The 13,682-nt window shown below is 46.0% G+C and overlaps 2 protein-coding genes across 4 annotated transcripts in view; both read left to right on the forward strand.

The window, feature by feature from the left end:
- hdac6 (histone deacetylase 6) overlaps nt 1-6,652 on the forward strand; it is a 12,474-nt gene extending 5,822 nt beyond the window's left edge. For all 3 annotated transcript variants that reach the window (XM_071458790.1, XM_071458791.1, XM_071458792.1), the window contains exons 12-29: nt 164-229; nt 308-367; nt 469-558; nt 745-851; nt 1,077-1,144; nt 1,242-1,389; nt 1,459-1,587; nt 2,074-2,242; nt 2,663-2,868; nt 2,953-3,145; nt 3,236-3,385; nt 3,756-3,933; nt 4,100-4,236; nt 4,339-4,560; nt 4,707-4,826; nt 4,909-5,055; nt 5,155-5,283; nt 5,500-6,652. In XM_071458790.1, coding sequence (XP_071314891.1) covers nt 164-229; nt 308-367; nt 469-558; nt 745-851; nt 1,077-1,144; nt 1,242-1,389; nt 1,459-1,587; nt 2,074-2,242; nt 2,663-2,868; nt 2,953-3,145; nt 3,236-3,385; nt 3,756-3,933; nt 4,100-4,236; nt 4,339-4,560; nt 4,707-4,826; nt 4,909-5,055; nt 5,155-5,283; nt 5,500-5,568 — 2,388 coding nt within the window. In that variant the 3' untranslated portion in view covers nt 5,569-6,652. The remainder of the gene's footprint in view (nt 1-163; nt 230-307; nt 368-468; nt 559-744; nt 852-1,076; nt 1,145-1,241; nt 1,390-1,458; nt 1,588-2,073; nt 2,243-2,662; nt 2,869-2,952; nt 3,146-3,235; nt 3,386-3,755; nt 3,934-4,099; nt 4,237-4,338; nt 4,561-4,706; nt 4,827-4,908; nt 5,056-5,154; nt 5,284-5,499) is intronic.
- Nucleotides 6,653-7,842: 1,190 nt separating this feature from the next.
- On the forward strand, nt 7,843-12,743 carry lhfpl4b (LHFPL tetraspan subfamily member 4b). The gene is made up of 7 exons (XM_071458793.1): nt 7,843-8,029; nt 9,068-9,276; nt 9,992-10,196; nt 10,506-10,585; nt 10,677-10,824; nt 10,923-10,960; nt 11,032-12,743. The coding sequence occupies exons 2-6, from the start codon at nt 9,070-9,072 to the stop codon at nt 10,949-10,951; spliced, it is 669 nt and encodes a 222-aa protein (XP_071314894.1). The 5' UTR covers nt 7,843-8,029; nt 9,068-9,069; the 3' UTR covers nt 10,952-10,960; nt 11,032-12,743.
- Nucleotides 12,744-13,682: the final 939 nt, after the last annotated feature.

Raw genomic sequence — 13,682 nt, forward strand, 5'->3', positions numbered from 1 at the left:
GGTGTAGCTGCGTTATAGCTGAATCTGACCTGGAAGTGTGTGTGTGTGTGTGTGTGTGTGTGTGTGTGTGTGTGTGTGTGTGTGTGTGTGTGTGTGTGTGTGTGTGTGTGTGTGTGTGTGTGTGTGTGTGTGTGTGTGTGTGTGTGTGTGTGTGTGTTTTCAGACGGGGATGACAGATGCTGATTACATTGCTGCGTTTCAACAACTGCTGCTGCCTGTAGCCTATGAGGTAACACACAAACAAACACACACACACACACATACATACACACACACACACACACATTAATGAGTGGTGTGTGTTCAGTTTCAGCCTCAGCTGGTTCTGGTCTGTGCTGGATTCGATGCTGCAGTTGGAGATGTGAAGGTACAAACAGACCTGAGATCAGTGATGATTACTGTGATTACTGAGTTTAATGTTGTTAAATATCTGTGTGTGTGTGTGTGTGCGTGTGCGTGCGTGCGCAGGGGGAGATGTGTGTGAGTCCTCAGTGTTTCCATGCTCTGACTCACATGTTGATGAGTTTGGCTGAAGGTCGACTCGTTCTCGCTCTCGAGGTAAAACTCTCTGTTTTAATGTCACTGTGTATGATGACACTGTGTGTGTGTGTGTGTGTGTGTGTGTGTGTGTGTGTGTGTGTGTGTGTGTGTGTGTGTGTGTGTGTGTGTTTCATGAGAGCACCAGAGCTGTTTAACTTTACTGTGTGTGTGTGTGTGTGTGTGTGTGTGTGTGTGTGTGTGTAGGGAGGTTATAACCTGCAGTCGACAGCAGAGGGCGCTGCAGCCTGTGTCAGAGCTCTGCTGGGAGGAGCCTGTCCTCCTCTGACTCCACCCACTGCTCCATCTGACAGGTAACACCTGGAACACTTGGCTTCCACCCTCCTCAGTCTGAGTCCAGCATGCATTTCACACCGACCAGCAGTGATGGAGGAAGATATGTGGTAACCACAGCTGTTCATGTGTTGCTGTGGTTACCAGAACTGACCTGCAGTGGTTGAACCTCTCACCTGTCTGCAGTCATGTACAGGTGGACTCCATTCTACTGAGCATGCTCTAACTACCTGTCTCTCTCTCAGTGCTCTGCAGTCGATCTCTCAGACCGTCTCTGCTCTGTACCCACACTGGGCCTCTCTGCAAGTATTAGGTGAGACAGACACACATACACACACAAACAAACACACTTACTGATGTTTTCAAGTTTGTGTAGTTTGTGAATTTCTCCCTTCCTGTTTCCTGTGCAGGAGGCAGCTCATTCGCTGAGGGCAGAGTCATCAGAGCAACAACCAATGAGCAGAGCACAAAACAGAGCAGCCCCATCCCCTATTTTGCCACAACAACAGGTCTGGTTTATGATGAGCGGATGATGGAGCACCTGAACTTGTGGGACAGGTGAGTCACCTGTGTGACAGTGTTAATGTGATGGTGCAGACACAGTAACACATGAATCATGTCAAACAGGCACCACCCTGAACAGCCTCAGAGGATCTCCAAGATCTTCTCCAAACATCAGCAGCTGGGATTGGTCGATCGTTGCCAATGGATACCAGCTCGCTTAGCAACAGAGGAGGAGCTGACCATGTGTCACAGGTGTGTTGGCTTTGACTCAGCTGTCACTGATCACAGTCACAGGAGAAGGTGGAGCTGAGGAGTGAGGGGTGGAGCTGACCTGCTGTGTCCTCTATCCTGATTGTCAGGTATAGTCTGTCAATCCCACAGTAGCCCCGCCCCCTAATGCATCCCCTGCTTTATGGTCTATTTTCCTCTAAATGGAGCATAATTTAAAAAATGAACATCATGTTGTGTTGAAGAAGACTTGAAACTAGAGACTGAGACATAAACTCATCAGGAAAACATTTCCTGAGGTAATAAATCAGAGAGAAGTGGAGACATTTTCACATAGACTTCAATACAATCAGACTCTGTTTACAACCAGTGGAGTCGCCCCCTGATGGTCAGTAGATACGCAGCTTTAAGGCTCCTCAGCATTGGCTTCAAGTGACGAACTAGAATTTCTTGGTTAAAGGTCAAAGGTCACAGTGACCCCTGGATTTGTGTGTGTGTGTGTGTGTTCAGTGTGCAGCACATTGAGCAGATGAAGGCCACAGCAGTGATGAAGCCCAGAGATCTGCACAAACTGGGACAAGAGTTCAACTCCATCTACATCAACAACCAGAGCTTCCAGTCTGCCCAGCTGGCTGCTGGGAGCTGCTGCAGCGCTGTGGAGGGGGTGCTGGGGGGACAGGTGACACGCACACGCACACACACACACACACACACACACACACACACACACACACACACACACACACTGTTCCATGGTGCAAGTCACCAACAACAAGCCAATCACAGAACTTCACATTCTGTTGAAGCTAAAGCTGCAGATGTTATAACCTCAAACAGCTGTAAACCAGAGCCTGGTAGACACATCACTTATAAACCAGGTGAGTACCAGCAGAGGTCTGGTAACAGCACAGGTGCTCTCTGGGTTCAGGTTCCTCACAGACAGGACCAGGACTACGAGGACCACACAGATATGGGAGGGTGGTCCTGTAGTCCTGGACTTGGACAGGCGGAGGACTATGAGGAGGAGGTTTGCTGCGACTGTGAGTGAGATAAACCTTAACTTCAGGGACAGGTGAGCTCACAGTCCTCCTCCCTGCAGGTGAGGAACGCCGTGGCGATCGTCCGGCCTCCTGGTCATCACGCAGAGAGAGACTCTCCCTGTGGCTTCTGCTTCTTCAACACCGCAGCGCTCGCTGCTCGCCACGCCCAGAAAATCTCCAAGCATGCACCGTTGAGAGTCCTCATCCTGGACTGGGATGTTCACCACGGCAACGGGACACAGCACATGTTCGAGGATGACGACAGGTGAGGAGCAGGAGGAGTGTGATGTGGTGTGGAGTGAACTGAAGTGACTTTATTCACACTGATGGACTATCTGACTGTCTCCAGCATTCTCTACATCTCCCTCCATCGCTATGACAACGGGACGTTCTTCCCGTCTTCAGAGGATGCTGCCCCTGACCGGGTGGGTGTGGCCAGGGGGGCAGGGTTTAACGTGAACATAGCATGGAGCGGAGGAAGGATGGGAGACTCTGACTACCTCGCTGCTTTTCACCACGTTGTCATGCCGATCGCTACCGAGGTAACAACACACACACACACACACACACACACACACACACACACACAGTGATCAGAACTGAGTCCTGTGATTGGTCTGTCCTCTCTGCAGTTTAACCCCGGTCTGGTTCTGGTGTCAGCTGGGTTCGATGCAGCTCGGGGAGATCCACTGGGTGGATATCACGTGACCCCGGAGGGATACGCCCACCTCACACACCTGCTGATGTCACTGGCCGGGGGGCGGGTCATACTAATACTGGAGGTGAGACATGATGTTGTGTGATTTTTAGACGAGTGATGAACTAAACAGCTGTTAACATCTGTCCGTCTGTTCACAACTGAGTCAGACCTGATTCCTCAGACCTGAACCTGTTGATCTGACTCAGTGTGACATCACTTCCTGAGGACATCATCAACTTTGATGTCCCTCCAGAATAAAGCTCCAGAGAAACAAAACTTCATAGAGAATCCCGCTGTTTTTAAGTTTCCTTCAGTATCACAGTGAAACAGAGACATCATGATAGACTGCAAACAGGAGCTGATCATAGCTGATCACAGCTGATCACCCCTGATCACCCCCCCACCCTCCCATCCTACCCCCGTGTCTGACTGACACCAGTCTCTCTCTTCAGGGAGGCTACAACCTGTCCTCCATCTCTGACTCCATGGCGATGTGCACCAGTGTGTTGCTCGGAGACCCACCTCCATCCTTGGTGACACCCTTCCCCCCACCTCATCACAGCGCTGTGGCAACAATTAATGAGGTCATTCGACACCACGCCCCCTACTGGAGGTCACTGAGGATACACAGTAAGTACTGATTGTATTTCTTGAATTCACTTTAATTTTTTATTGTGTTTTATTTAGTTCAGTTTGTTTTAGATTTTATTTTGTTTTGTTATATTTAATTGTATCGTTCTTCATTGGCTCCTGTTTTTGTTTTGGTTAAAACTTGACTACTTGACTTGTCTTTCAGTCCCAGAGTCTGTGCGTGCGTCCTTACCATCCCCGAAGCATCGTGGGAAGCGTAGTTCTAAAGGAAAAGGCAGAAGGTCAGAGCAGAGCAGCTCAGACAAACCTCCGCTGCCCCGCCCAGGACCAGAGGACTCAATGGTAACACACTGTGAAAGGTCACAGGTCAGAGATTAAAGAATAAATGTTATCATTAACAACCTACACTGACTGTGTCTCTACCTGCTGCTCTCGTCCAATCAGACGGAGCGCAGTCTGGATCATCTCACTCAGGGACTGGCCAGTTTGGATATCAGTCAGACCTCAGCCAATCACACTCCTGCTACATCCACTCCAGTGGGCGGGGCCAGGCCAAAGGTCCGCTTGAGCCCAGAGAGAATCACCTGTGTGGGTGAAGCGAAGGCGGAGTCTAATGTAGCCATACCTGAGCAGAGCCAATCAGCAGGCAGCACACCTCAGACTCAGGTGAGTCAGTTTTCATCCACAGATTTTATTTCCTCTTCTTACCACAGGTGTCTTTGAGGTGTGCAGTTACCATAGTTACAGGTCTTTCTCTCCGTTTTATAAATGACCTGGTGTCTTATTCGTTTAACTTGTTAACTTGTTCACAGACTGTTGCCATGACAGCATCAGAGTCGGTTGCTGGAGATGAGGCTGCAGGTGGAGTGGGGGCGGAGCCAGAGGCAGAGGGAGCATGTGGTTGGCTGATGTGTGGAGGACAGGCAGACGGGGTCAGGAAACATTTGATGTGATCAGTTCTGTTTCTTAGAGACGTGTGTGTGTCTCTAACCCTGTCCCTGTCTCTGTCCTCAGTCTACTCTGTACGTGGTCGACCCTCTGTCCTGGTGTCCTCACCTGGATGCTGTTAAGCCCCTCCCCCCCTCGGGTATCGATGTTTCCCTGTTGTGTCAGGACTGTGGCTCCGGTGCTGAGAACTGGACCTGTCTCACCTGCTACCAGGTCTCTGTCTCACCTGTCTCACCTGTTCATCACATCAAGTTCTAATGAATCTTATTCATTCGAATGTGTGTGTGTGTGTGTGTGTGTGTGTGTTTGCAGGTGTTCTGTGGTCGTTATGTTAACGAGCACATGGTGACTCACGGTGCTGTGTCTGAACATCCTGTGGTTCTGAGCTTCTCTGATCTCTCTGTGTGGTGTTACCTGTGTGAGGCCTACGTACACAACCAGGTAACAGCTGCTGTGTGTGTGTGTGTGTGTGTGTGTGTGTGTGTGTGTGTGTGTGTGTGTGTGTGTGTGTGTGTGTGTGTGTGTGTGTGTGCGCGCGCACCATTGGCCAAATTAAAAACTGACCCAGTAAAGGTTCACCTGCTGCAGCGTTAAAGTGATGAACACATGAAGGTGTCAGATCATCACAACAACATGAACGTGTGATTTTCATTTCAGATTCTGTTTGAAGCTAAAAATGCTGCTCACTGTGCCAAGTTTGGAGAGGAGATCCCTCCATGGAGCTGAGAGGAGGAGGAGGAGATGAAAGGAGGTGAAGAAGAAGACATGGTTATTTTTTTTCTCTCTTTTTCTGTCTCTTCCTCCCATGTGATTGGACAGTTGTCATGGAAACCAGCAGCAGTGGTGCTTTGTGGGAAACATCTATGGTGTTCCACAACTGCCAAAAAACAAAACTCATGCAAAAAAAAGAAGCAACATTTTTATTTTTTAACTGCAGATTGGTGCTGATCTTCATCATCATCATCATCAGCAGCAGCAGCAGCAGGTTGTCGGTCCAATTAAACTAAAAATGTGACCGCTCACCAGCAAACTCATTTTATTTTGAAAGATTATCAGACAAAAGGTTGAACATTGAGTTCTTCTCTAGAGGACATCAGATAAAGGTAAAAGTGGTGATGATGGCACCGAGGCCACGCCCTCAAACAATAGTAACAGAAGTTTTCAAAGCCGCTGTTTTCATCTCATCTGATGGTTCATGTCTGTTTGATCAGCTGATCAAAACATGAAAAACAGACTCCAAAGTCAGAATAAATCAATAAGCTGATCTCATCTCTGAGTCAACCATCTTACAGACATCAGAAAACAAACGCACCTCCAACAGTCAACACAAAGGAAAAACTGTCCACACAACACACGTCATCACAGTAAAGTTTACACCAGCTGCTGAAAGGCTCAAAATGTCTTTTATTTTGAAAGTTGACAGATTTAATGCGGCTGGAGATTCAAAGCTAAATGTCAAAAACAAAATAAAAGCCACAGAGAGGAGGAGAAGCCTCTGATTGGTCAAAAACAAAAACCAGCAATGAAACGTGAGCTGAGGAGGACGAGGTTCAGTCTGAGTCAGAGACAAATGATGTTTTAATGTTTTAACAGAAGCAGAAAGTCTGAAGCTTTAAAAATGTTTCCTTGGGTACGTTTGATTTCTTCACTTGAATCTGAAGAATCTGCAGTCAATCAGGATAAAACCCGTTTGAGGTGCGTTTGATTTACAGACTGTTGTGTTAGGTGGTGATAAGAGGTCGTCTGTGCTGTGCAATACTCTGTTCTTTTTTCTGCCTGTTTTATCCTGATTAAACCTGTTTGTACAGGCTGTTGTTTCCCTCCTCGTCTTCTTCCTGTTGAACCAGCAGCTGATGAACCTTAAATTAATCTTCCTGTTTATCGATGATAAAACCAAACATTCAAACTTCTGGGTGATTATTAAAGATGTTTATAAATGTTTGTTACTTATGATGAAATGATGATTTTTGGTTTATGAAGCAGAACCTGTTGTTAAAACCATCATCATCTTCATCATCTGCTGATGAAGACAAACAGATGTGGTTGAAAGCTCCAGAAACACTAGCAATAGCAGACTTGAGTTTTCAGATCAACCACCTGTTTTCTGATGTGGAGTTCTTCCCTTGGGAGTTTGTGGTGAAAGGCATTCTGGGTAATGTAGTAAATGACTAAGTCTGGTACACAGTGGAAGAAGAGCTCAGACTCTAATGATGTAAAAGGAGCATTAACGTAGTCAAAAAATATTTATATGACAAACTCACTAAAAATCTTACCGAAGTCAAAGTTCTTCATCATCATCATCATCAAAAGTATAAAAAGTAAAATTCTGTGAGTGTTGATTAAATTATTGAGCCACTGTGTTAATGTGTAATTATCATTTTACTGCTGTAATTTAAACTTATGATGAAACATGTTTTATATTTAAATGTCTTCATAACTAATTATGTTAATTATATAAATGTTATTATATCAAGTCAAAGCTCCTGTGATGAGTCATCATCAGGTGAAACAGTAACTGAGCTCAGATTAATGTGCAGTAAAAAGTACAAGAGTAAAGTTATTCATTGTACTTCAGTATTTCAGTTAATACTTTCAGACTGATGTATGACCATAGATCTTGTCTCAGCTTCATGACAACAACCAACCTATATAAGTAGTTAGAGCTGTTATTCAGAGGAGATTCATATTGGCTTCGATTCCTCTCTCAGGCAACCCATGGTGCTTGATTTGATAATGGACTTCTTTGTAATAAACCTCTTTATATACAAGCAAGATGGTGTCAGCAGAGTTTCCTTCTTCATCTTCACATCAGCGCTGTTTAATAAACAGCACTGAGTAATAACTTTATTAATAGAGAAGCTTCACAAACCAGATCATTCAAGTCAAGAAACATCAACAGGCTTTTATTTTGTTAACATCTCTGCAGTTTCCTGCAGTAAATGTGATGTCATCACGTCCAGGTCTGCAGCTCTGAGATCAGTGACAGTCTGAAGAGACGAGTCAGAGCTGAGCGAGGAAACACACGGTTTTATTATCCACATCCGGGACTGCACCCCCCCCAACCCACCCCCCCACCCCCATCCTCTCCATCCTCTCCATCCTCTCCGCCTGTATCCTCCCATCCTGCAGAGCGACAGACAGGACAGACAGACAGGAGGACAGACAGGAGGACCTCCTCCAGCTGCAGGTTCGTTTCTTCTTCTTTTTATCGGATCAACGGATACAAGATGAGTGTGTGTGTGAGTGTGTGTGTGTGTGTGTGAGTGTGTGTGTGGTGGGCGGGGGTGATGATGTAACCGTTGGTACCATGTTTATGTTTTGATTTCTCTTTGTTGTTTCGGAAGCTGATTGGCAGCTTATCGGGACACTTCACCGACACGGGGGGGGGGGTAGAGTGAGAGAGAGAGAGAAAGAGAGAGGGAGAGAGGGAGGGAGAGAGAGGGATAGAGAGAGAGAGAGGGAGAGAGAGAGAGAGAGGGATAGAGAGAGAGAAAGAGAGAGAGAGGGAGGGAGGGGGGGAGAGAGGGAGGGAGAGAGAGGGATAGAGAGAGAGAAAGAGAGAGAGAGAGGGATAGAGAGGGAGAGAGAGAATGTTCAGTTATTAATGGTTTTTATTAATGGTTAATCAATGAGTTAATTCGTTACAGATCAATGATCAGACATCAGTGAGAAAAACCTTCGGGTTGCCAGGTCGTGTAAAATCCTCCTGCAGACTCCTGGACTGTCTGACCTTCTGTAAAACAGCTGCCGAACATCTGGAGCTCTGTCTTGTCAGAAAATGAATCTCTTGTGTCATCAGTGTGTTTGAGCTTCAGTCGGAGCAGAGCTGTGTTCAGGGTCTGGGAAAGTGTCTCGGTGACCCGGTTACCATGGTTACCAGCGAGTCGTGACCCCGCAGAGGGTCACATCACACATCTGAGGGGTCATGAGAAGATTAACAGAAGCCCAAATATCATGATATACAATATTATCAGGGGGTGGTGGTGTAATAATATATATACATAGTTCTATTGTATTTTGTGTTTCACTTGTTCTTTTGTACAGAATATAAATTGCATTTTTTTGATATTATGAAAAATATCTAAGCTGTTATGACCATCAGACTTATTCAATTCTCTGATATTAAAAAGGTGTTAAAGAGTGAACCTGCAGAGATGATGTGACTGAGTAAATGTATTAATGTAGACCAGTGATATCTATAATCATCTCTCTCTCTGTCTTCCAGTCATGTCGGTGTCGCCCGCCCTCACCGACCTCTCTCGACTCTATCAGACAGAGTTTGTTCGGAGCGCCCGCGCGGTCGGCGTCCTCTGGGCCATCTGTACACTCTGCTTCGCCATCATCCAGGTGGTTGTCCTGGTGCAGCCTTCCTGGATCGGCACCGGAGACACCCGGCACCCAGGGACGCCCAGTGGCACCCTGGGACTGTTTGAGGTGAGAGGAGACACATGGAGAGACAAACTGTTCTGGATCTTCTCATGACGTCACTAAACTACAAATATTTCCTGCAGTCACATTTCATTACCTGTAACCTTTACCTGTATGCCTGTGTGTCTCTTTGTGTCCGTGTGTCCGTGTGTCTGTGTGTCCCTGTGTGTCCCTGTGTGTCTGTGTGTCTCTATGTCCCTGTGTGTCTCTATGTCCCTGTGTGTCTCTTTGTGTCCGTGTGTCTGTGTGTCCCTGTGTGTGTCTGTGTGTGTCTGTGTGTGTCTGTGTGTCTGTATGTCCCTGCATGTCCCTGTGTGTCTGTATGTCCCTGCATGTCCCTGTGTGTCTGTATGTCCCTGTGTGTCCTTGTGTGTCTGTATGTCCCTGTGTGTCCCTGTGTGTGTGTCTGTGTACCTGTATGTCCCTGTATGTCTGTGTGTCCCTGTATGTCCCTGTGTGTCCCTGTGTGTCTGTATGTCTGTGTGTCCCTGTGTGTCTGTGTGCCTGTGTGCCTGTATGTCCCTGTATGTCTGTGTGTCCTTGTGTGTCTGTGTGCCTGTATGTCTGTGTGTCCCTGTATGTCCCTGTGTCTGTGTGTCCCTGTATGTCCCTGTGTCCCTGTGTCCCTGTGTGTCCCTGTGTGCCTGTATGCCCCTGTATGTCTTTGTGTCCCTATATGTCCCTGTATGTCTGTGTGTCCCTGTGTGTCTGTATCTGTCAGGTGTGTGTGGAATCAGACTGGCCGGTCCCAGACTGTCGTGGTGGTTTGTCCAGTCTGTCTCCTCTTCCGTCCTTCCAGTCAGTGGCGGTGTTAGTGGGCGTGTCCCTGTGGGCGGTGTGGACCAGTGTCCTCTGTCTCTGTCTCTTCCGGTTCTGCAGCGCAGCAACCGTCTACAAGATCTGCGCCTGGCTGCAGCTGACTGCAGGTCAGGAACACTGGTGCTACTGGTTCCAGTGTTACTGAACCAGTAACACTGACACTGGTGGTCAGTCAGAACAACTGGTTCTACTGGTTCTACTGGTTCTACTGGTACTGTTGGTATTCAGCCTGTTGGTGCTGTGCGTTCTGTTATTGGAAGAAGGTTTTTGTGGTGTGTCTGTGGCAAAGACTCATGGGAGCTGTAGTTAATGTTAGCTAACATCATCATAATGATTTCTTTCTAAAAGGTTAAGAGACAGTAAATCAAGAGAGAGAGCTTCAGTATCTAACGCGGTATCTACCCCCCCCCCCCCAGGTTTCTGCCTGGCATTGGCCTGTCTTCTGTTTCCAGACTCGTGGGAGAGTCCAGAGATGAGAGCTCTGTGTGGAGACTCGGTGAGTATTTGATGTACAGCGTGTCCTCTCGTGTCCTCAACAGTTCTGTGTTTACATGTTTTGATGACACTGACCCTGGGTCTGTCTCCAGGTGGGCAGCTTCTCTCCAGGTAACTGTTCGGTCCACTGGGCTTACATCCTGGCCATCCTGGGTGTTCTGGACGCTGCTATCTTGGCCACGTTAGCGTTCGTCCTCGCCAACAGGCAGGATGCCCTGCTGCCGCCAGACGCCAAGGACGGTGAGGGGGAGGGGTGGGATCGGGGAGCAGGGGCATTCATGTGAACTACGCTGACAGAGCTTTATTTACAGGTTAGTAACGACTCTGTTTGTTTACAGTGACCACAGGTCTGCTGATGTCAGCGTGAAGTCGCCAGGTGAGTCTCTTCTACCGTCACTCTGTCTCTGTCACGCCTCAAACATTTAACTCTCCTTTCTTCTTCTTCAGGGCTGTTTTGGTCACTTCTTCTCTTCATCCTTCATCATCATCATCATCATCAAAGGAGATACAGTAAATACCTACATGAGCCAGAAGAAGAATGTAGCCTCCTCCTCCTCCTCCTCCTCCTCTCATCACCACCTGGTTACCTGGAGACCACATCCACCTTAATGTTGTGAGACAGAAAAGCAGTGAACATGTAAACCTGCAGAACAGGGGGGTGGAGGGAGGAGGGGTGTCGGAGGGGGTAGTCAGTGCTCAGCACCCCCTGCTCCAATCAGAACAATAGGAGAGAGAGAGCTAGGAAAGAAGAGAGAGAGAGGAGGTTGTATGATGGAGAGAGGAAGAGGAGCAGAGCTTCAACATGGCGGCTCTGTGGTGAAGCACAAAGTGTTTTATAAAATCATCAGAGTTCATGGTGTCAAAGTGACGTCAGGGCTGAGCTGCAGCAGCTCTTTATAATCCAGGTCCACTCAGTCTGTTTGAAACAACTGAACTGACACTGATCCTCACTTTAATCCAGTCTTTACTGAGACGGTTCTGAATCATGAGTTTGAATCTAGTTAGTATCAGTACTAGTTAGTGAGGACAGAGTTTAAAGTGACTATAAACAGTTTATGATGAGAGGGAAATGCATGGTTACGCTAAGATAAATGGTGTTATTTACTCAGATGTTACTGGTACGATATTTTGTAATTTGAGGTGTGTGGTGTTTTTTTGTGAAATGTAATTTAAAATCATTCAGACTAACATTTATCAAGTCACAGATTTGATCTGTCAACCATGTGCGCTCTCTGACCCTGAACAGGTCAAATATTAGCAAGCTAAGGTTAGCTTTGGTTCAGTCAGCCACACGCCAGTTAGCTGCTGTAAAGATTTGGACTTATGAACACCTGCTGCAGCCGACACCTGAACCTTAAAGGAACAGTCTAAGATTCATTAAATTCCTCTTGTTCTTTCTTTCACATGAAAATTAGTTGTATCTAGCCTAGCCTAACTTAGCACATGAAGCAAGAGAAAATGTTAGCTACTGCAGCCACTAACAACATTAAAATGTTGTAGCAAAACAAAGTATATGATTTACATGCTGTGTCGTGTTAGCTGGCAGCTTTTCCATTAATTTGTTATCAGGGTCAAGACCCAGTGACCTTGATGTATAGCTAAAACTTTACAGATTGTTAGCATTAGCGATGCAGTTAGCACAGCATTAGCCTTAGGTTCAATTAGCTCCTCAGTGTTAACCCCTGGCTCCTGGCTAGCTGACTACATGATGGACTGCTGATTAACTGATTAAGCTAACAAGCTTACTGTTTTTGTGCTAAGCTAGGCTAACTAGATGAAACTGACCTGAAACGTGACTGTGGAGAAATCAGTGTATGAGATGAGTCTTATCTAAAATGTCAGCATGACCTTTGACCTTTAAGGCACATAAATGAACCATTTTGTTCACCTTTCCCTCCGCTGAGTCTTCCAGGCTGAACAGCTGTTTGTTGTTTATTAGATGATGTTGCCTTGTAATTAGATTCAGTTTGTCAGAAAACAGATTTTATTTTCATAGAGCATGTATAACTGTATAGAACCACATTTTATCAAAGCATTTTGAAATCTGGAATCGTTGTCATGTTTTTGAATTTGTTTAAGTAAATGTGCTGATCATGTATCTGTGTCTGTAAAGTGTTTTTATGGGTACGTCTTTAGCCAAATAAATCAGTGAGACTTCACATTTAGTCCCATTGTTTGATATTAATAATCAGTTTACAGACATTTAATAAATGAGCAAGTGTGAATATATGTTTAAGTGTTAATTGATGCTCAGTATTTGTTTTGGCTCCGAGTTCAGACGAAGGAGGAAGAGCACACACGCAACAAAAGTACGTTGTTAGAGTAACTTATTTACATGGCTGAACCAAAACAGGACATGTTGACTCAGTAGTGTATGGTGATGCATGGAGGAGTGAAAATGTCCAGGGCCAAAAATTAACCAAACATGAAACAAACAGATGTCACTGATGGGAGAGAGGGACACAGAACCAGTGCGATCACAGGCCACTGCAGCATAGCTGTGATCTGTTAGCTAACCTGTTTCGCCGTCTCACACAGTTGTGTTGTTGTAATGATATTGTTCAGGTTCTGATCTGTGTTTACATTTTGTTTTGTGGCACTTTTACAGTAAATGTGTTGATTTTTATTGTCTGTTCCAGAAAGGTTAAGCTTTGTGTTTAGTTAGGACTCTTTTGGCTAACTGTTTATAGCTTTGAATAAGGACCACTCATTGTGAGGACAGTTTATATCAAATATTCCTGCAGACAGAAGGAAAAAAAACAGTTGAACCAGTTGGTGGTGCATCTGACTTTATTTCAGAGTGAGATAAATAAAGTTTTTATTTTCACCACAGACAGACGAGGGATCACACTGACAGAGCTGCTGCACACAAGCTGGACTACATGAACACAACACGAGAACCAACCAATTACAGAGCTGAAGAGCCATCACCATGGTTACTGTCACTCTAAACTGGACCCAGTGTACAGGTGTTTCCAATGGGAAATCATTAAAAATGTGACTGTTTCATTGAGAAGCAGAGTGGGTGGGCTCAACTGCAAGTCCCAGAATGCATTGCTGTAATCATCCAATCAGAGATTTCAGTGTGGTAGAGAATT

The sequence above is a fragment of the Trachinotus anak genome, unplaced genomic scaffold (genome assembly GCF_046630095.1).
Source record: "Trachinotus anak isolate AG129_WGS33_773 ecotype Australia unplaced genomic scaffold, CSIRO_AGI_Tana_v1 ptg000022l, whole genome shotgun sequence".
Classification (NCBI taxonomy): Eukaryota; Metazoa; Chordata; class Actinopteri; order Carangiformes; family Carangidae; genus Trachinotus; species Trachinotus anak.

Excerpts from the sequence above, each read along its gene's own strand:
- lhfpl4b (XM_071458793.1), top strand. The coding sequence starts at position 9,070 with ATGTCGGTGTCGCCCGCCCTCACCGACCTCTCTCGACTCTATCAGACA. Across the intron at positions 10,197-10,505 it reads CTGGCTGCAGCTGACTGCAG|GTTTCTGCCTGGCATTGGCC; the intron begins GTCAGGAACACT and ends CCCCCCCCCCAG. Across the intron at positions 10,825-10,922 it reads GCCGCCAGACGCCAAGGACG|TGACCACAGGTCTGCTGATG; the intron begins GTGAGGGGGAGG and ends GTTTGTTTACAG.